The sequence below is a fragment of the Kogia breviceps genome, chromosome 5, assembly GCF_026419965.1.
Source record: "Kogia breviceps isolate mKogBre1 chromosome 5, mKogBre1 haplotype 1, whole genome shotgun sequence".
Classification (NCBI taxonomy): Eukaryota; Metazoa; Chordata; class Mammalia; order Artiodactyla; family Physeteridae; genus Kogia; species Kogia breviceps.
The window spans coordinates 46,685,079-46,708,105 of record NC_081314.1 but is presented as its reverse complement, the minus strand read 5'-3'; the positions used below and the strand labels follow the sequence as shown (position 1 = coordinate 46,708,105).

Here is a 23,027-nt window from a genome sequence, read left to right as displayed (position 1 = left end):
TTACATCTTTTAATCTTCCCAGAAATTATATGAATGAAGTTGTATTATCATTCCTTTTTTTCCAGTAGAGGAAATTGAGTCAGAGGGGTCGAGCAACTTAGCCAGGGTCAAACCCAGACAGGATCCAGAGCCAGAGCTCGTAACTACTCCCCACAATGCCTCTCAGGAGGATTCTCACCCAGCTCCCCATGTGGTCACCGTGAGACTCTAGGCCTCAGTTTCTTCATCTTTAAAGTTGGAATCATTTAAGTTAAGGGTTTAGCCAGTGCCTGCCACAGTGGTACTTAATAAATGGTTTCTGTCCCCTGAAGAGAATTCCACATTATACAATTCTAGTGGTTTTAAGGAAGAGATCTGAATTCATTTCCTAGGGCTGCTGTAACAATGTACCACAATGTTGGTGGCTTAAAACAAGAGAAAATTATTCTCTGATAGTTTTGGAGGCTAGAAGTCTGAAATCAAGATATCAGCAGGGCTGCAATCCCTCTAAAGACTCTAGGGGAAAATTCTCCTTTCCTTCTTTCAGCTTCTGATGGCTTCTTGGCTTATGGCTACATAACTCCAATCTCTGCCTCTGTCTTCACTAGCCTTCTCTTCTGAGAACACTTGTCATTGGATTTAGGACTGTCCTGGGTAATCCAGGATGAGCTTTTGCAGAGATCTGTAACTTAATTACTTCCACAAAGACGGTTTTTCCAAATAAAGTTACATTCACAGGTTCCAGGATGTGGACATATCTTTTGGAGGGCCACCATTCAACCTACTACAATATCTTAACCCAAATATTTTTCTATCTTGGCAGATTTCCTCTGGTATTCTTGACAAACAAACCCAGATTTATTCAAAGAGGGCAAAGAACATTTCATCTCACCCAGTTTGAGCATATAGTTAAATTGGTTTCAAATCTATTGGTTGAAAATATTTTTCTTAATATGCCCAGTTGCCAGTAGCCTTCTCCACATTTACTTGAGAATCAACAAAGTTCTTAGGAAATGAACAATTGTTACTCATTTAAAAGAATAATCTTGGGGCTTCCCTGGTGGCGCAGTGGTTGAGAATCCGCCTGCCGATGCAGGGGACACGGGTTCGTGCCCCGGTCCAGGAAGATCCCACGTGCCGCGGAGCGGCTGGGCCCGTGAGCCATGGCCTCTGAGCCTGCGCGTCCGGAGTCTGTGCTCCGCAACGGGAGAGGCCACAGCAGTGAGAGGCCCGCATATCACATACAAAAAAAAAAAAACAAAACAAAAAAAAAAATAAAAGAATAATCTTGGAGCTCAGCCCTTTTCCATTTTTCATTAGAAGCATGCAGGTACCCATGTACCTGGGAGCAGGTGAAAGAGAATGAAGCCAGCATAATATGTCAATGCCTTTCTGCCCAGGAGAATGAGAAATCCACTAGGCTAAGTTGCCATTGAGACTTTTTTCTCTTGTTATCTCACTTAAGTAACTCATTTCTAAGTACAAGATTGCAAAATCTAATTAACTGTCTAAAAGCAATGACATGTCTTGACATAACTCTATTACTCCTGCCTTTCCCTTCTCACCTCTCTCTGCCCCATCTCAGAAACTAGCTGACCTAGAATGCTAACCAATCCAGTAGGGAAATGTCCCTTGATCTGGGGGTTGGCAGAGAGAACACCTCAACAGTGCTGTGTCTATCTCCATGACCCTTGGAGTCGGGCTAGCTCTCCACCCACTTTCCTAAAAGCAGAATTAACTGAGATGCAGAAGCAGGTCAGTTGAGGGCAGTAAAAAAGCAACAGGCTATCTTACTATTGTCACAAAAAAAATCACACCCATGACAGTTCAATGTTGCTGGTCACCAAAAACACTGAACTCGTCACCAGAAGCCTTCCAGACAATGTAGTAAGAAATAAAGAATAGGCCAGAAGAATGAGAAGGAGAAGGAAGAGGGGCAAGAGGAGGAGGAGGAGGAAGAAGAACAGAAAAATAAAAACAATAAAAAGTTTTATGAGCAAATCTATTCAGTGCTATCCAAAAAACTGCAAAAAACACAACTCAGAAAATTAGTATTAGAAAATACTATTGGAAGAGTCTTGGTTGACCAGCTGCCTATGCAACCGGATTTCCTTTGGCAGAACACTGGGAACAAGTGCTCAGCAGGTATGCTTCTGACAAATCAGTATTGCGGTAACTCATCTTCCTCGTCCTCAAACTCTTTCTTGGGAAAAAAAGTCTTCTATTTCTGAAGACATATGAAATCTAATGACAATAGGCAGGGATGAGACAAAATCTTGATTTTTTTGTGCTCAGGCTTCTAGCTTCTAAGAAAATTGAGTCCTTAGGAACAAACAGTAAGCAGGTATTTCCTTTACCAAAGTGTAGTTTTGATGGCAAAGAGCTGGGGAAGAAAAGAGAAAGGCAGAACTGTTATGACGTACATGGCACATAGCTGCCAGGAAAGGGGTTTGTAATGAGAGTAGAAAAGTAGTTTCAGTCGAACGATTTAGCCACTTTTCCACTCTTACTTCCTTTTAAATACTCTGGGTTTTGGGATCTTATGAGCCCTTTATTTCACATCCTTGTCAAAAACAGGTAAGCATATCACAGAATTTTAATTCCCACAAGTACTATAGGGAATTAAACTATGAGAATTTCACTGATGCCAAAAATCAACCTAAACAGGTCAACACTACTCTCAGAAAGTTATTTGTAGTTCATCAGTTTCCAATTTTCCTCGTATATCATGAAAGCCAAGAAGAAGGGAACCCCAACTGGAACCTCACAATTATTATTTGAAGACCTTTGGGGTTATTCATTTACTTAGTTTTGGATGGTACATCCAAGCATTTTTGCTAGACTAGTAATGCGCCACTACAAATTGAGACTCTCAATGACTTTTTTTGTTTTTAATTTATTTATTTTTGGCTTTTTGGGGTCTTTGTTGCTGCATGCGGGCTTTCTCTAGTTGCAGCGAGCAGGAGCTACTCTTCGTTGCAGTGAGCAGACTTCTCATTGCGGTGACTTCTCTTGTGGAGCATGGGCTCTAGATGCACGGGCTTCAGTAGTTGTGGCATGTGGGCTCAATTGTTGTGGCACATGGGCTTAGTTGCTCCACAGCATGTGGGATCTTCCTGCGCCAGTGCTTGAACCCATGTCCCCTGTATTGGCAGGCGGATTCTTAACCACTGAGCCACCAGGGAAGTCCTGAGACTCTCAATGACTTTTAATGACTTTAAAAAAAATTGTTCAGACTATTTTTAAAGTGTATTTTTCAATTTCAGTCCTTCTTAATTTTTAGAGTTATTCACTGACATTTAAAATTCTTAAATTGTGGTAAAATACACATAACATAAAAATTTACCATCTTTGCCATTTTTAATTGTACAGCTCAGTAGTGTTAAATATATTCACATTGTTGTGCAACCAGTCTCCAGAATGTTTTCATCTTGCAAAACTGAAATTTCACATCCAATGAACAACTCCCAATTTCTCCCTTTCTCCAGCCCCTGGTAACCACTATTCTACTTTGTTTCTATGAGATGACTACTCCAGATACCTCAGATAAGTGAAATCATACAGCATTTGTCTTTTTAGGACTGGCTTATTTCACTTGGGATAACATTCTCAAGGTTCATCCATGTTGTAGCATGTGTCAGAATTGCCTTACTTTTAAAAGATAAATAATATTCCATTGCATGTATATACTGTATTTTGTTTATCCATTCATCTGCCAATGGACATTTGGGTTGCTTTTGGCTATCTTGAATAATGCGCTTTAACATGTGTATACATTTAATGACTTTTTCTTTTGGTCTGCTTTTATTCTCTCCATTTCTATTTTTTTTTTTAATCTTTATTGGAGTATAATTGCTTTATGATGTTGTGTTAGTTTCTGCTGTATAAAAAAGTGAATCAGCTATATGTATACATATATCATCCTATTTAAACGGTTATTAACATCTTTAAGTCCACTGTTAGTGTTGCAACTCTGTTCACTTTTTACTTCTAAATACAAATTGGCAGCCCTTGGGAACAATATCTGCAGAAGGAAAAAGCCACCCAGAAGCTATATTCTTTCCTCTTTCCTTAGGATAATGGGGTTTTTCTTTCTTTTTTTACAAAAACTAAAATAGTAATAAAGAGGTTCATCCTAGGAAATGACATTACAGTTAGAATCTTGACCTGGAAGCCTTACTCTCTACTCCCAAATTGGCAGGAATAAATAAGGATACTTTTCCGGTTTCTTTTTTTTTTTTTTGGCTGCCTGGCTTGTGGGTCTTAGTTCCCCCACCAAGGATTAAACCCATGCCCTTGGCAGTGAAAGCACGGAGTCCTAACCACTGGACCACCAGGGAATTCCCATTGCCCTGTTTCTATATGAGTCAATGACAGGACACCAGGAAAAAGGCGAGATATGTCATCTCCTATTACAAGTTTCTCTTCTTATTCATAACATCTACTCAGCATTAACCTATGTGCTTCTCATTTTTAATTTCACTATATGTATCTCCTTTTTGATAGCCACACAACATTGAAATTGATCTAACGTGAATTTGGTATTTCCTAAACTATTATGAAATTTTCTGTTAAAGTCAAATTCCAAGTTTCCTTTCCCAGCCAGAAGTCCTTCATTCATAAATCCCTCTAGAGTCTGTCATAAAATGCCAAACAACAAGGACTGCTTTGAAATTACAGTTACTCAACGCACACTGTGATGCCCAGCGGCCTCAGCTGATAGTTGGACTAGAAGTACATGTTTTCTGTTGTTCTGCTTTTGTTGGTGTTAATGGAAATTGGAGGCCAAAAGGTTGGTTCAGATCTCCACAAAAACACTCTACTCTTGTGTGTTCCTCAAACCAACACCATACCAACAACAACTTGGCTAAATTGTTGGTGAGACTTTTTCCTCTTAGTATACTATTTCAGTAACTCACTTCTAATATTATAAAACGTTGGGTAACTTAGCTGCCTAAAGGTAGAAGCATGCTTTGACTTACAATTGTTTGTTTTTTCCTCTTTGAGGAGTCTATAAATTGTGCAAGCTATTCAAGAATGTATAAAGAAAGTTCCTTAACTGCCCCATGGTTGTTTGATTTGCTTCTCTGGCTTTGATTTATCACAAACTTTTAAGTTGGTTTTTTTAGCTCCCTCTAAAGACTTGGACTTCAAATCCATCACTTCTGGTCTGACTTCCAATATTCACCTCAGTATCAGCATGAAGAATTGCTTGCCAAAGGGTGACTGGAGAGTATTCTAAGATGACAAGGAAATTCCCTGGAAAATGTTAAGCAAGAACAGAACCTTCTGTGAGACACAGAAAACATTACAGTCACCCATAGAAAACTTAGAGCAAGACATCTGGAAACTGGGAAGCCAATAAACTATTGTTGTGTCTGATTCGTACAGAGACACAATGTGAGGTTTTTCCTTTAATCATACAAATTTGTATCTTTGTGAATCAAATTGTGTTTACATAAAGCAGCAGTTTGTAATCAGTTCTCCAAGAACCATGACACAAGTTTGTGCAGTGCACAGCCCACACAATGGAATGTGGTGGCCCTGCCCAGCACGCATTTAAAGATTTGTGTAAAGATTGCAATGTCTTTCAAATAGTGGTTTGTGTTAAGGGTTATATACATGTGTTGTTTTGTTATTATTTCTCAGTGAACCAGGAAGTTCATTTAGCAAACAAATAAGGTCTGAGGGTTTTTTTGTTTCCTGTAAAATATCCAAAGCACTCCATTGCTGAGGTAACTGTTATAGAATATTCTATGAAGACTCTTTGACTCTATAATTTAATAAAATCTTGCAAGTAGTTTAAAGTTGTACCAATCCACAAGGAACAACAACAAACACTACTATTACTATCATTATGACTCGTACAAATATTTCTAAAGAGCTCACAAACTATCCTCACATTCCTTACCATATCACTGAGACAGACTTAGAAGCAATTATCAATTATCTTCACTTTACACAGAGAAGCTGTGACCCAGAAAGACTTTGGAACTTGCCCAAGGACACAAAATAAAATGAATGAATGAATGAAGAGAAATAAAGAGAAAAAAAGGTGAAGAGGAAAAAAAGCTGTAATAGAATTCAGGTCTCCAGATGTTCTCATCCTGGGATTTTTTTCCATTAGAACCACTTTTCTACCAATATTAAATTTTTACTCACCTAGAGTAAGCCCTTGTAAAAAACCATTTTAATGGGATTTAAAACCACTTTAGAAGTGCTTTTTATTCCCCCACAGAGTCCATGAACTTTCAACAGTATTGGAAACTTTAAATGTATTTGTCATATCAGTACCAGCTCCCTTTCATCCTACAAAAAAACAGATTGTACTGAATTTGACAGTACTTAGAAAACAATCTAAAACTTATTGCCTGAAAGCAGACAATGAGAATTCATAAGTACCTTTTATGTACCCCTACATTGTGCTATGGGAATATTCAATAAGTACAAGTGTGGTCCCTACCTTCTATAGCCTTACAGTTCAGTCAGCCAACCAGCCCACCAGCCAGTGTATAAGTATCCCACATTCCAGGTACTGGGGATATAAAGATGACCGTGGCATATTCCCAGTATTCAAAGACCTCCTAGTCTAATGGGGAAACACTGTACATGGCTAATTATAATACAGTATAAAAGCTACAATGGTAGTGCCCATGGAACATTCTCCAGGATAGATCATATCTTGGGTCACAAATCTAGCCTTGGCAAATTTAAGAAAATTGAAATCGTATCAAGTATCTTTTCTGACCACAACGCAATGAGACTAGATATCAATTACAGGAAAAGACCTGTAAAAAATACAAACACATGGAGGCTAAACAATACACTACTTAATAACGAAGTGATCACTGAAGAAATCAAAGAGGAAATCAAAAAGTACTTAGAAACAAATGACAATGGAGACACGACGACCCAAAACCTATGGGATACAGCAAAAGCAGTTCTAAGAGGGAAGTTTATAGCAATACAATCATACCTTAAGAAACAGGAAGCATCTCGAATAAACAACTTAACTTTGCACCTAAAGCAATTAGAGGAGGAAGAACAAAAAAACCCCAAATTTAGCAGAAGGAAAGAAATCATAAAGATCAGATCAGAAATTAATGAAAAAGTAATGAAGGAAACAATAGCAAAGATCAATAAAAGTAAAAGCTGGTTCTTTGAGAAGATAAATAAAATTGATAAACCATTAGCCAGACTCATCAAGAAAAAAAGGGAGAAGACTCAAATCAATAGAATTAGAAATGAAAAAGGAGATGTAACAACTGACTCTGCAGAAATACAAAAGATTATTAGAGATTACTACAAGCAACTCTATGGCAATAAAATGGACAACCTGGAAGAAATGGACAAATTCTTAGAAATGCACAACCTGCCAAGACTGAACCAGGAAGAAATAGAAAATATGAACAGACCAATCACAAGCACTGAAATTGAAACTGTGATTAAAAATCTTCCAACAAACAAAAGCCCAGGACCAGATGGCTTCACAGGCGAATTCTATCAAACATTTAGAGAAGAGCTAACACCTATCCTTCTCAAACTCTTCCAAAACATAGCAGAGGGAGGAACACTCCCAAACTCGTTCTACGAGGCCACCATCACCCTGATACCAAAACCAGACAAAGACGTCACAAAGAAAGAAAACTACAGGCCAATATCACTGATGAACATAGATGCAAAAATCCTCAACAAAATACTAGCAAACAGAATCCAACAGCACATTAAAAGGATCATACACCATGATCAAGTGGGGTTTATTCCAGGAATGCAAGGATTCTTCAATATACGCAAATCAATCAACGTGATACACCATATCAACAAACTGAAGGAGAAAAACCATATGATCATCTCAATAGATGCAGAGAAAGCTTTTGACAAAATTCAACACCCATTTATGATAAAAACCCTGCAGAAAGTAGGCATAGAGGGAACTTTCCTCAATATAATAAAGGCCATATATGACAAACCCACAGCCAGCATTGTTCTCAATGGTGAAAAACTGAAACCATTTCCACTAAGATCAGGAACAAGACAAGGTTGCCCACTCTCACCACTCTTATTCAACATAGTTTTGGAAGTTCTAGCCACAGCAATCAGAGAAAATAAAGAAATAAAAGGAATCCAAATAGGAAAAGAAGAAGTAAAGCTGTCACTGTTTGCAGATGACATGATACTATACATAGAGAATACTAAGGACGCTACCAGAAAACTACTAGAACTAATCAATGAATTTGGTAAAGTAGCAGGATACAAAGTTAATGCACAGAAATCTCTGGCATTCTTATACACTAATGATGAAAAATCTGAGAATGAAATTAAGAAAACACTCCCATTTACCATTGCAACAAAAAGAATAAAATATCTAGGAATAAACCTACCTAAGGAGACAAAAAACTTGTATGCAGAAAACTATAAGACACTGATGAAAGAAATTAAAGATGATACAAATAGGTGGAGAAATATACCATGTTCTTGGATTGGAAGAATCAACATAGTGAAAATGACTGTATTACACAAAGCAATATACAGATTCAATGCAATCCCTATCAAATTACCACTGGCATTTTTTACAGAACTAGAAAAAAGGATTTCACAATTTGTATGGAAACACAAAAGACCCCGAATAGCCAAAGCAATCTTGAGAACAAAAAATGGAGCTGGAGGAATCAGGCTCCCTGACTTCAGACTATACTACAAGGCCACAGTAATCAAGACAGTATGGTACTGGCACAAAAACAGAAATATAGATCAATGGAACAGGATAGAAAGCCCAGAGATAAACCCACACACATATGGTCACCTTATCTTTGATAAAGGAGGCAAGAATATACATTGGAGAAAAGACAGCCTCTTCAATAAGTGGTGCTGGGAAAACTGGACAGCTACCTGTAGAAGTATGAAATTAGAACACTCCCTAACACCATACACAAAAATAAACTCAAAATGGGTTAAAGACCTAAACGTAAGGCCAGACACTATCAAACTCTTAGAGGAAAACATAGGCAGAACACTCTATGACATCAATCACAGCAAGATCCTTTTTGACCCATCTCCTAGAGAAATGGAAATAAAAACAAAAATAAACAAATGGGATCTAATGAAACTTAAAAGCTTTTGCACAGCAAAGGATACCATAAACAAGACCAAAAGACAACCCTCAGAATGGGAGAAAATATTTGCAAATGAAGCAACTGACAAAGGATTAATCTCCAAAATTTATAAGCAACTCATGCAGCTCAATAACAAAAAAACAAACAGCCCAATCCAAAAATGGGCAGAAGAACTAAATAGACATTTCTCCAAAGAAGATATACAGATAGCCAACAAACACATGAAAGAATGCTCAACATCATTAATCATTAGAGAAATGCAAATCAAAACTACAATGAGATATCATCTCACACCGGCCAGATTGGCCATCATCAAAAACTCTAGAAACAATAAATGCTGGAGAGGGTGTGGAGAAAAGGGAACACTCTTGCACTGCTGGTGGGAATGTAAAATGATACAGCCACTATGGAGAACAGTATGGAGGTTCCTTAAAAAACTACAAATAGAACTACCATATGACCCAGCAATCCCACTACTGGGCATATACCCTGAGAAAACCATAATTCAAAAAGAGTCATGTACCAAAATGTTTATTGCAGCTCTATTTACGATAGCCAGGACATGGAAGCAACCTAAGTGTCCATCAACAGATGAATGGATAAGGAAGATGTGGCACATATATACAATGGAATATTACTCAGCCATAAAAAGAAATGAAACTGAGTTATTTGTAATGAGGTGGATAGACCTGGAATCTGTCATACAGAGTGAAGTAAGTCAGAAGGTTAAAAACAAATACCGTATGCTAACACATATATATGGAATCTAAAAAAAAAAAAAAAAGTCATGAAGAGATTAGTGGTAGGATGGGAATAAAACACAGACCTACTAGAGCATGGACTTGAGGATATGGGGAGGGGGAAGGGTAAGCTGTGACGATGTGAGAGAGTGGCAGGGACATATACACACTACCAAATGTAAATTAGATAGCTAGTGGGAAGCTACAGCATAGCACAGGGATTTCACTCTGTACTTAGTGACCACCTAGAGGGGTGGGATAGGGAGGGTGGGAGGGAGGGTGACAAAAGAGGGAAGAGTTATGGGAACATATGTATATGTATAACTGATTCACTTTGTTGTAAAAGAGAAACTAACACACTATTGTAAAACAGTTATACTCAAATAAAAATGTTAAAAAATAAAAAATTTTTAAAAAGAGTTGAACTATAGGAAGAATAAAAAAAAAAAAAAAAAAAAAAGCTACAATGGTAACCCATAAAAGAAAGCAATATACATTCCTTGGGAAGAGTGGTCTCCTGAGAGTGTTTCGTAGAAGAGAGAACATAGAAGCTATGTCTTGAAAATTAATAGGATTTTATCTAAAAGAAGAGGGGCACAAAAATATTTCTAGAAAAGAAAAGAGGATGAACTAAAACATGGAAGCTTAAGAGTGAATGGCATTTAGCAGGAGAGTTCAGAGATGTTGCAGAAGAGGTGGAGGGATCAAACTGTGAAGGGTCGTACATGAATGTTTCATTTCATAGGAAATGGAGAGCCAATGAAGTATTTCAAGCAGAAAAATTAATCTGTAATTTTAGAAAGTTAATTGCAGTAGCAGCATGGAAGATCGTAAGGTGAAAAGGAGACAAGTTGGTAGGCTATTTCATTAGTCCAAGTGAGGGATGGAGAGAGTCCACAGCACTGCCCAATAAAATTTTCTGCAGTGATGGGAATATTCTATATCTGTGCTGTCCAATATGGTAGCCACAAGCCACATGTGGCTAATGAGCACAAAAAATTTAAATTGCCACATGTGACTAGTGCTTGCCAAACTGGACAATGCAGAGACATCTTGGAGAAGCTAGCAGCTGAGATAAGCCTTAAAGGTGGGTTTTTCCAACTGCAGGTTGCAATTGGTGGGTTAAGAAATCGATATGGTAGCTCACAATTGGTATTTTGTAATGAATGAAGACAACATAGAACACAGCAGAATGAAACAATGGAATAGAATGGATGAAGACAACATAGAACACAGCAGAATGAAACAATGGAATAGAATGGAATAAGAAATAAAATATCAGCATGTAGAGTATTATTTTGAGAGATGTTTATTTCAGGTATGTGTATGTGTATGTACCCTGGATCAAAAGTAAAATGTACTTTTCATCTCTATTGTGTTTGAAAATATTTGAAAGCCAGTCCTTTATGGAAGACTATTATTTAATTATGTTCAAAGTTATAAGGAAGAGTTTTCCAGAAAGGCAGAACAGCATAAGCAAAGTTCATTGGAGTTTGGAATAAGGGTATCTCTGGACCTTTCAAGACTTTCCTAATTATTTTTTTGCCTTCAAAAAAATTTAATAGACTTTATTGTTTAGAACATTTTTAGACTCATGAAAAAATTGAGGTGATAATACAGCAAATTACCATATACCCTGCACCCAGTTTCTGCTATTAACATCTTACATTAGTATGACACAATTAATGAGCCAATGTTGATATGCTATTATTAAAGCCAATATATTACACAAATTTACTTAGTTTTTACCTAAAATCCTTTTTCTGTTTCAGGATTCCATCCATTACACATTACATTTAATTGTCATGTTTCCTTAGGCTCCTTTGGGCTGTGATAATTTTTCATACTTTGCTTGTTTCTGATGATCTTGAGAGTTTTAGGTACTAGGAGAATTTAAGGTCAGGTAGTTTTAAAGATGCTCTTCTGTTAAAATTGGTCTGATGTTTTTTCTCATTATTAGACTGAGGTTGTGGGTTTGGGGGAGGAAGACCACAGAAGTAAAGTACCATTTTCATGCCATCATATCATGGATACATACTACCAACATGAGTTATCACTGTTGACAGTGGCCCTGATCAGCTGGCTGAGGTAGCGCTTATCAGTCTCCTCCATTGTAAATTTACTCGTTTTTATCACCCTTTTTCACACTGTACTCTTTGGAAGGACATCACTCTGCTCCTTCTTTAAATGAATTACTTAATTAAAGGAAGCCTTGAACTTGAGTAAATCTATTGAGTTCTCTCCAAAGAAAGCTACTTCCGAGTACAGACACAGTCTCTTTTTTAGATACAGCATCTCTGCAGCAGCAGGCAGGATACTTTTTCCCCTTCTCAGGTTTTCAAGTTCCAAATATGAAGCACAAAAAAAGCTGGGTGATTGACGTAGAATTCCAAAATAAGTTGAGAAGGAGTTAACCCAAATTCAATTGCAAATCCTTCTGACTTTTCTCTTCAGCCCTGGATTCTGACATTTTAGAAGGAAATTTAAACCAAAATGTGTAGAGTCTTTTTCCCCTCCTCTGGAGGGAAGGTTCATTTTTAGCTAATGTTTAGAAAGGGAAATCCCTTCCTTAGAAAATCCAATAATTTGGAGTACTTTCTTTAGGCAGAGGAGGGCTGCAGGATGAAGTCTTTTGCAGTATTCCCAAGGAAAATGCCACCCTAACAAATCATCTGCTACTCATCTTTCACTGTGGTTGCCTAACTTTTTACCACGCCTGTTACCATGGAGAGAACCAAAACCAAAAAGCCTCCTGGGCAAGCCCAGCCTCTACTTTGGCCACCGCCCCGCACGTTCCCTTTTACAGCGTTCTTATTTCATGACTCATATACATGGGTTCATGGGAGCATGTGGGTTTTTTTATTGCTCTATTTATTCTAACCTTCTTCTCTGTTCAGGCCAGAAGAAAGGCTTGCCCCTGAGTAATGTGGATCACAAGTCCCTGGAATTCTCCTTCTCATTGTGAAAGAGGAGATTAAACTTTACTTTTCCCCACTGTACACATATCTAGTGAGAGAAAAATACATTTAGTGACATTCAGAAATAAAAAAATAGCCACTTACTCTCCAATCAATTATGAGATAACTTCTTAGGGGAATTCCAAGTCCTCACGGTTTTCTACTGTCAGTGTCCCCATTCATTCACTGGGTTCCCTTTAGAAATCACTCTCTCATTCTGGTTCCCAAGACTCTCATAATCCTTCTCTAAGAATCTCTTCCTTCCCTCCTGTTTCTCCCCTCAACCTGGCAAAACTCTTATTCGGGTCTTTTATCCATGCTAAGTTTCACACTACTATCAAGAACCTTAGCCTTTGCCAGTTCCCAGTAACATTTTCAATAAATGAAGACTTTGCCAGACCTTCATTTGACTAGAGGAGAATCTGAACAGTGGGATTTCAGGAAAGAGTCTTGAGTAAAAGAAGAGTAGAGCCTGGGGAAACTGAGAGAGGGTGAGGCTGAAGTCTTCCAGATACCTACACACTTGATTTCAATGTCCTTGATCAACTTTGAAGACCACAGAAAACCTCCATTGGAATTTTTGCTTCTATCATCCAATGTCAATTCACAAAACACAGGGTATTCACCACCTGGAATAGTCCAGTCACTTTAATTCAGTTTGACAAACCAATTTGATGTCAACCAATTTAATATCAATTTAATGTTAGCCTCATAGTCTTGGTACTTTTCTTTAAAATGAGTGATTGGGTCTAGGGGATTCTACAGTCCATCCAGCTGCTAACATTCTAGGATTCCACTTTAGCTACCTAATACATGTGGTAAATATTGTCTAAAATAAATATTTGTGGAATATATCCAGCTGAATGATGATCCTTGGGGGCAATGGCCATGACTGTCTCAGTCACCATGGTATCTCCAGTTCCTGGTGTGATTACCAGCATGGTAATAACTATTTTTAATAAATAAAAGGAAGTGGGGGGAGAGGGGAAAGCCTTTCACCAGTTAGATTCCATCTTCCTATCTATGTATTTCCTCCATATACAAATCCCTTTAATTGATGCTTTGCTTGCATTTTTGCTAATCCTCACAGCAACCTTAAACAGAAAGGATTATTATTTCCATTTACAGATGAGGAACTTGAGGCCCAGAACACTTAAGTAACTAGGCCAAGGTCACATACCCAGCAAGTGGAGAAGTCAGAACTTGAACCAATGCCTGTCCTTAGTCCCAAACCCATTATGAAAATGCAATAAAAAGCACTTTCTAAGCTACAGATAATCCTATGAAAACAGAAATTGTTTCTGTTATTATTACAAGAGAAATCCTGATAAATCAAATCCATTAAGCATCTTAGAATGTGGTACTACATGGATCCTCTTGAAGAAGATGTTATCTTGTGTTTAAAACAATGGCCCATGTCTGTGGGTCTATTTCTGTTTTGCAAATAAGTTCATTTTTATCCTTTTGTCAGATTCCACATAAGTGACATATGATATTTGTCTTTGTCTGACTTACTTCACTTAGTATGATATTCTCTAGGTCCATCCATGTTGCTGCAAATGGCATTATTTCATTCTTTTTTATGGCTGAGTAACATTCCATTGTATATATAGTTTGGTTGTGGTATATATATATATATATATATATATATATATATATATATATATATATATATATACCACACTTATGGTTACCAAAGGGGAAAGGGGGTGGGGAGGGATAAATTAAGAGGTTGGGATTAACATATACACACTACTATATATGTAAAATAGATAACCAACAAGGACCTACTGTATAGTACAGCACTCAATATTTTCAATACTTTGTAATAACCTATAAAAGAATCTAAAAAAGAATACACACACACATATATAAATTGAATCACCATGCTGTACACCTGAAACTAACACAACATTGTAAGTTAACTCTACATCAATAGAAAAAAAGGAACATTAAAAAACAAACAAGCAAGGCTTCCCTGGTGGCGCAGTGGTTGAGAGTCTGCCTGCCAATGCAGGGGACACGGGTTCATGCTCCGGTCTGGGAGGATCCCACATGCCGCGAAGCGGCTGGGCCCGTGAGCCATGGCCGCTGAGTCTGCACATCTGGAGCCTGTGCTCCGCAACGGGAGAGGCCACAACAGTGAGAGGCCCGCGTATCGCAAAAAACAAACAAACAAGCAAACAAAGAATGACCCAGAAAAAGCCTTTCCTCAGGCCTTAGTATCCATCCCTCCAGGTAACAATGCTGGCCCTTGTCTCACCCCTACTTTTTACAGAGAGCTTCACCCGCTTTGTGTCCCACAGGGGCTCACAACCCTCCCCAGTCACCTGGAGGCATCACCACACAGCTTCAGCTGTTAAGAGTCAAACCCATCCAGGCCACTGTACCACTGAAGACATACCACAATGTGCTTGAATAAAGTAAGCATTTTAAGTCTCTTGTTTAGCTTTACTGGGATATGCCATCAGGTCTTTAAGGGCAAGTTAATTTCACATTTGATTATGAAAGATTAAGACATTAAGATGTTTGCTGTCATCTAGTTCTAGGTTACCTGTGAATAATTAATTTCATGCCATTTTTGTCATCTTATTTCTCAAATTCAGCCTCTTTTCCTAGCTTCCTCCTTAACATTTTTCCATGCCCTTTCCCCCTATTTAGTGCTCATTCCTGGCCCCTCGTCACTGCATGTTTGTTACATGGTCCAGTTTGCTGCTGCCTAGAAGAGCATCTCCTGTCTGCAATGCCACTTTGGAAGATTCCTTCTAAAGCTGTTACTACTAAGAGAAAACCACATAGTAGTACTCAAAATGCCCTTATTTAATGAATGAATGAATTCTCCTTCCCACATCACTCATCTTAAATTGTCTAAAGTGGTTGTCTTAAATCTTCCATGTTATCCCATAGCACAGCAGTCCGCAACCTTTGTGGCACCAGGGACCGGTCTCATGGAAGACAATTTTTCCCGGGGGTGGGGGTAGGGGAGGGATGGTTCAGGCAGGAATGTGAGCAGTGGGGAGCGATGGGGAGTGGTGGGGAGCGGCAGCTTGCCTGCTGCTCACCTCCTGCTGTACGGCCTCGTTCCTAAAAGGCCACAGACCGGTAGTGGCCCACAGCCCAGGGGTTGGGGACCCCTGCCATAGGAGACTTAAAAATGGACTCAAAAGGAAGTAAAACATATTACTGAAGCAAATCCAGAACCTAAATATAGTACATATTCTAACAATAGGTTGTAGCAGATGATTTACCAATAATAACCAACTCTCTTCTCACCTTTTCATCAGAAACAATGAATAGATAATCTTTAAAATTGCTTTTCATTAATAAGGGGAAAAAGAATCAAAGAAAAGGGGGATATCAATGCTTTTTATTGACTCTTTTACTTCATGAGACTGAAGTGAGATGTGACAATAAAGTACTTTTTACCTGTCAGAGCTGACTACTGAGAGGGCTGGGAAATGATCCAGTACACTGTAGAAATGGACAAGAAAATAAATTTTTAATCTTAATTCTTTAAATTGTTAGCAATATGTGACCAAGTTCTTACCAGGTATCCAGCTTTGGTGTAATGCATGTTGGTATGCTTTAGAGCTGTCATTTCCTTCATTGACTGACTTTTACAGCTTTACACAATGAACGCTGACCACCTCACAGTTTCTACGGCTCAGAAATCTGGGCACAACTTAGCTTAGTGCCTCTGGCTCAGGGTCCCTCACAAGGCTGCAGTCCAGGTGTCCACTGGGGCTGCTCAAGCAAGAAATTTCATTTTTGAAGAGAAAGCAATGGCCAGGCAGTTAATTAGTAAATTTTTAAAAGCTAAAATATATAGAGAAAAAGTCAATGATGTTTCTAAATGAGTAATTTATCTCATTTATAAAAGTAAAAAGAAAATTGAGAATATTTTAAACAGATTTTCAGTATATGGTTGATTCTGAATGAGTAACACCCATGAGACAGCAGAGGCATAGATTTACTGACATGATTGGTATTCAAAATCATTTCAGTTTGGCTTTAGAACGCAGGGAAGGCAACATGTCCATATGATCTTAAAGGCTCATCCTCTCAAACCCACCGCAGCATTCCCCTGTTAAAAACCTTTGGAGCCCCCTCACTCATAGGATCAAGCCAAAATATTTTGCCCACTCAGCTAGGTCCTAGGGCACTTGGCCTCACTCTGGTCATTCCTTTGACCACCTATCAAGCTCCTTCCCACCTCTAACCTTTGCACAAACACAAGTTGATCCCTATGTCTTGTCCATTCTCCCCATCTGACTACTCATTTTATCTGTTAGATTCACAATCATCTCCTGGATTTTATCTCAAATATCTCTTCCTCAGAGACATACTCAGACTGGATTAGGTTTCCCACAGCCCCTTATACATTGCTCTTGCCCTTTAGGGCATAATATAGTAGATAATTATATATTTGTATACATTATTTGATTGCTACCCGTCTTCCCAACTGGACCAAGCTTTCTAAGGGGTGGGTCTGGGCCTGTCTGAGCCATCATTCTCCCACCTTCATCCAGCACAGTCTGGAACTTCATACCTGGTGAATGGACTCTCACGCTTCTGATCAGTTACCTGGCACCACCCCAAACTCTGTCTAGGTAATGAAGAGGAGCAAGTGTGGATATATCCATCAATAAGATTTTTAAAAATTAAATCTACAGTTGTCTGTAGAATATACAGACAACTGTATAAAATATACAGAAATATACAGTTGTCTCATGGGACAGCCTAAAAGCTCAAATAGGGATACCTCCTAATTTCTCTCTTTCAGCCTATCAGTGGAAAGTCTTGGTTGCTTGGATAATATTGTTCACTGAAATTACCACTTCTTCTGTCACTCATTTTCTCTTAAACCTTTGACCTTTGCTCTTTCTCTGCAACCAGAGTTAGGAGTGAAATAAAACATTGGAGGTAACTTCTCACTGAAGTCCACCTGCCAGGACAAACCATTCAAATCCAATTACTTCGTCTCCACTCTGGTTTCTAGGAGACTAAGTAAATGTATTATCTACTTATCTGGATTACTCTGGCCATTATTACAAATAATCATGACATGGTAACACAGAGACTTTCCCACTTTAAGTTTTTGTGGAAATTTTCCTTGTCAGAAAGGGTTGCTTACTATCAAAGCCAAGTTATTGAAAGTCAGCAATAGCCTACCGTATCCCACTTAGGTTGGGACTGTGTCATCTATAATTATTTTTTTAAGTTGGTTACTTGTCATTCATTCATTTACTCATTTGTTCAACAAATATTTACTGATGACAGTCTTTGTGCCAGGCATTAGGATCACGAGAGTCTCCCCATAGCCTGAGTCCATGGTCTTATGGAGCAAAAACATCTTGCTTTTACTCAAAAGAGAATCAAATAAAAGAGAGATACATTCGGGTCAGAACACAGGAATGATCTTCAAAAATATTTAACTGTGATTTGAATAATAAAAGTTATCAAGGTGGACTTAGATGATGTAGCACCATGATACTCCTAGGAGTAAGCACAACAGGTACAGGTCAGCTTGTCTCCCCAAGGACACCCACCATGTCTCTGAGTGTCTGCAAAATCTTCCCAAGAATCTTTAAGAAATGAATGAATAAATAAAAATTGGTATATCAAAAAAAAAAAAAGATAGATGCCCTTTCTTCTAGGAGGTTTTCCACGTAGTTTTAACTGTGATCCTATCTGAGGGCCAACAAAACATTTTTATATGGTTTCCATAAGCTCTCTACCCAAAAACCAAATGACCACCCAAAGGTACACTTTGGGCTTCACCTTTGTTTCAGAGGTCCCAAGACCATCCATATGTCCAGTGCCTCACTAGAAAGACTCACAGGACTCAACATATATTCACACTCACATCTAAGGTTTATTATAGCAAAAAGATATACAACAGGATCAGTCAGGAAGACAAACACGGTTGGAGTCTGAAGAAATCCATTTATAGGCTTCAGATGTTCTCTCCCTCCCATGAGTGGACACACCAAGTGTGCTTCTTTCTTTACCAGCAAAAAGTGCAGTGATACATGTCAATGTTTCTGCTCAGGGAAACCCATTAGAGACTCAGCACCAAGGTTTTTATTGGGGCTGCTCACACGGACACTTTTTGCCTGACAATTACAAAAATTCCAGACTCCCAGAATAAAGCAGGTATTCACCATAAATTACAGTGTTTGCACAGTCTAGGCATAGTGAATCATCCTTATCCATTAGGGAACAGAAAGAACATTCCAAAAGCCAAGTTCCCAGATGCCAGCCAAGGACCCTTCTAAAAATAGCAGCCTCAGGTTTGCTATATTAACTCTTTTCTGCACACTATTCTTTAATCTTCTACCAGAATATATGATGCAGGAAATAGAAAACTCACATTTATCTCTCTAAATGTACAAGGCTAAAGAAAATGTGGTTAGCCTCAACTGTAGATATTATTATCACTAGAGTTATTACTAGCAATTATTTTTAGATAAATGTCACTGTTAATAATATTATTGCTACTCATTCTAGTAGTAATTATTAGTAGTAATGGCAATATTAACTCCTATGATTAATATGTTGTTATTATTTCCATATAATATTTCTATTAGTAATTAACTCAATGATCATTAACATTCTTTGAAAATTTTTGACATGCTGAGATCATGAAAATATCAGGAGATTCTGTCTTTAGTGCCTTATTTTTTTTTCTTCTAATCTGTTACCTTTTTTAACAGGACAGACTTTCTGCAGCTTGAAGGAACCAGCCATGGATTTCAAACGTGTGAAGGACTATTTCTCCTGGCTCTACTATCAATACCAAATCATTAGCTGCTGTGCTGTCTTGGAGCCCTGGGAGCGATCCATGTTCAATACCATCTTACTAACCATTTTTGCTATGGTGGTATACACCGCCTATGTTTTTATCCCAATCCACATTCGCCTGGCTTGGGAATTTTTCTCCAAAATGTGTGGCTATCACAGTACAATTTCTAATTGATCTTGTTTGTATCCTGTGAACTGGCATTACATATGTGTACGTTGCTTACAATGTATTAATTTAGGTGAATACTGTAGCTTCTTTCACTATCTCACCTGAAAAGCTCTCTCCTCTCTACGCACTCTTATATCCTGCCTGAAATTTGAGATAGATGTCTTTAGTTTCTTTTGTACATGCTACATTGTGCATCAGACTATAGATAACACAATGACCTTACCTCACATACCATATTCTCTCAGCTTAAATCTATGACATTAGATTTTGTTTTTAATTGGGAAATTTCATATAAACTTTTTCTGGGAAGTAGGCTCATAAGAGACCTATTAGAATCATATTTAAAATGCTCTCTTGATACCTATTCTATAGTGAAGGATATATTTTTTAAAAATTTGTTCATACACTACTGTCAAAAGTATCCTATCCTTGTTTACAATATACAAAAAGATCTGAATAAATTATATAGACCCCCTAAAGTCTTATATTCTAGTAATCTGCTGATTCCTAAAATTCTTTTACTTCAAGCGCAAAAGAATAGGTTGAAGGTAATTATTTCCTTTCAGACGTGGTTCATGAATTGTTTCAAATGCCTCTAAAAGTCTGGCTTTATAACAGTTTAAAATCAACAATGTTGATTTTAGATGACTCAGTAAGTATTATAATACAAAATCATTTTAAGTGTAAGAAAAAATATACAATCAAAGTAAATTCAGATACTGTGACTTGTGATGCTGCCTTGCCTTGCATGATGCTGGGGGAAAAGAGACAAGAAACTGCATCCTTTCTGTGCTTTCACTCAGTGGAGGGGTGGGGTGGGAGGAATCATATATTGGGCTACAGGAAGAAAAGCTAATAAATAGGCTGGAAGTAATATTCTACCAGCAGGAACTCGACAGCTCCAGTTAAATGTTTTGATACAGTGGCTCCTTTGCAGAGCAAAACCAAGATTTATTAAATTTCCTTCAAAGTGTTTATCTTGAAAACAAATACAAGTTTTTAATTATACTGCTGAATTAAATGTGAATGCCAAAGGCAAAACCTTGCAGTTTTTCTTTCCTCTCAATAAATCTTAATGTTAGTAATTCTGGAGGGTAAAAATGTAAATAGTTTTTGGACAATATTTGCACCCTTGTTTGTGTTATGAAAAAAAATTTTTCCAAGGAGAGCTAAAGAGACAAATGTTTGGCATGTCAAATTAGCTTGCATGTTTGTTAAAAAACAAAAACACGTGTTTTGAAGATAAACCAGATCTGAACATGTATGTGTTGATTTTTGCAAAATAAATTAGGTTTAATTTTATAAATAAAATATCCACCTTCAGATTTGCTTTTTTCTCCTATTGCACTAAATATCTAGGTGCTTACATCCATATTTCTCTGAAAACATCATTTCTTAGTGATCCAAGATGGTAACTGATCTTATGACGGTAGGGTAAAACTATTGATATATTTATCAAGAGTCTTCTCCATGGTGGACATGTTTTACATGTTGAAGTAGGTATTAAGGTCTCCCAGTTACAGGTAAGGGACCTAGAACTTGGAAAAAGTACATTTCTTGTTCGAGGTCCTTTAACTACTAGTGGCAAAGCCAGGAAGCAAATCCAGGTCAGGACCACACTGGGCCCTGAAATATTTGCCACATGGAAGCCCATGGAAGGACAATGTGAGCAAATGAAAGTTAATGGGCTGGGGATCCCCAACATGTTAGAAAGCAGAACGCCATCAATAAAAGGGGTGAGGGGCTGAGGAGACAGCCAAGGTTGGAGGAACAAGCTCAGGTCCCAGCTCTGCTTTTGCTGCTTAGCGGTGCTGTGTTCACCCATTTCTATGCTGTCCAGGCCCATAGGCCTCTTTTAAAAGAATGCTTCACTTTTAAATATTTAACAGAGGATTCTCAGTTAAGCTTGAACTTGAATGCATTCCCAGTTCACAGTGATTCAACACCCTTATATACATGGACCCCTGCTAAGTACTCTTGGATTTCAATCACAAAGATACTGCACTGACCTTCTTAAAATCCTCCTTCTAAAATAAGAATCAAAATATTATAAATGTGAATAGACACAGTACAGCTTAATAAAGGATATTGCAAAGCACTGCACTAGGATGTCACTTCAAAGGTAAGCATTTCCTCTGAGTGATCAAAATAATAAACACAGGGTCCAAAAAATATAATCAAACATAGTTTAGAAAAAACTATCTGCATGCAAAGGGAAGAAAGTTCTACCTGCTCTGCTCTGTCAATTTTCTAGACTAAGCAGAGATGCTCTTTACCTCGACCATAGTTAGCCTAGATTAAGAACATTTATATGATTTTCTTTTGCTTCTATTATTTGTATATTTCAATGGTATGTACAGAACTTTTAAAAAAAAAAAAGCTAAGAGTTTCATGGTTCAAATGGGCTTGCATTTGTCTCTCACTAAACTAGGAATCATAAAATATTCCTTCACTGGCATTGGCCAAGTAAACAATCGCTTTTGTCTACTTGTGCAACAAAAAAACACAAAAGGCCAAGAAATCAGGCAGTTTGAACATCAAGATAGGACTGGTCAGTCTTTATTAACAAGTCACACAAGTGAAAAAAAGTCGCTAGTCAACATTTTCTACTTATTTCTTCTATCACTAACATATTTGGGTCTTCTCGCTAGTGGAGGCTGTGCCTCTGGAAGGCAGGAAATTTGTCCTTATTTCTGCATCCTCAGTTTCTGGCCCAATGCCTGGTACAGAGCTGAGCAGATACACATCCGATGAAACATGACGTAGTTCCCCATACCCTCTTTCCACACAGAAACAAGGAAGCTCAGGATGTATAGCTTCAGGCTATTGACCAAAAGAGTAACATTCTTCATTTACTCATTCATTCAACAAATGTATTAAAAGTTAACTACGTGTTGAGGGTAGATATAGGAATAGAGAGAGTGATAGATACGTGATGAAGAAAGTACAGTAGAAACTAGGGGTTAGGTATTCAGGTGTTCATTATAAAATTCTCTGTGCTGTATGTTTGAAATTTTTTATTTAAAAAATGCTGGGGAAAAAGTTCACCATGTGCTAGTCATTGAGCTTGCCACTAAGAAACAAAGATGAACAGGACAGAAAGAGAAACATCCCTGAATTTATGAATCATACAATCTGGTAGGCAAGATGACACAAGAAAAAAATAAGCAAACGAACTATTTATAAATTGTTATAAGGTTTTATGAAAGAAACAGCAGAGTGCTGGAGAGAAAGTAACAGAGGGTGGGGGACAGTGAGGCACAGA

General features: G+C 37.9%; 1 protein-coding gene across 6 annotated transcripts in view; it reads left to right on the top strand.

Moving 5' to 3' along the window:
- Positions 1-20,847, top strand: part of SPTSSB (serine palmitoyltransferase small subunit B) — a 33,764-nt gene extending 12,917 nt beyond the window's left edge. For 4 of the 6 annotated variants that reach the window (XM_059063618.2, XM_059063619.2, XM_059063617.2 and 1 more), the window contains one exon: positions 19,506-20,847. In XM_059063618.2, the coding sequence (XP_058919601.1) occupies positions 19,538-19,768 (231 nt within the window). In that variant the 5' untranslated portion in view covers positions 19,506-19,537 and the 3' untranslated portion in view covers positions 19,769-20,847. Of the gene's footprint in view, positions 1-15,095; positions 15,213-19,505 lie in introns of all 6 variants that reach the window. The other 2 variants (XM_067033938.1, XM_067033936.1) reach the window with 1 other exon arrangement.
- Positions 20,848-23,027: the final 2,180 nt, after the last annotated feature.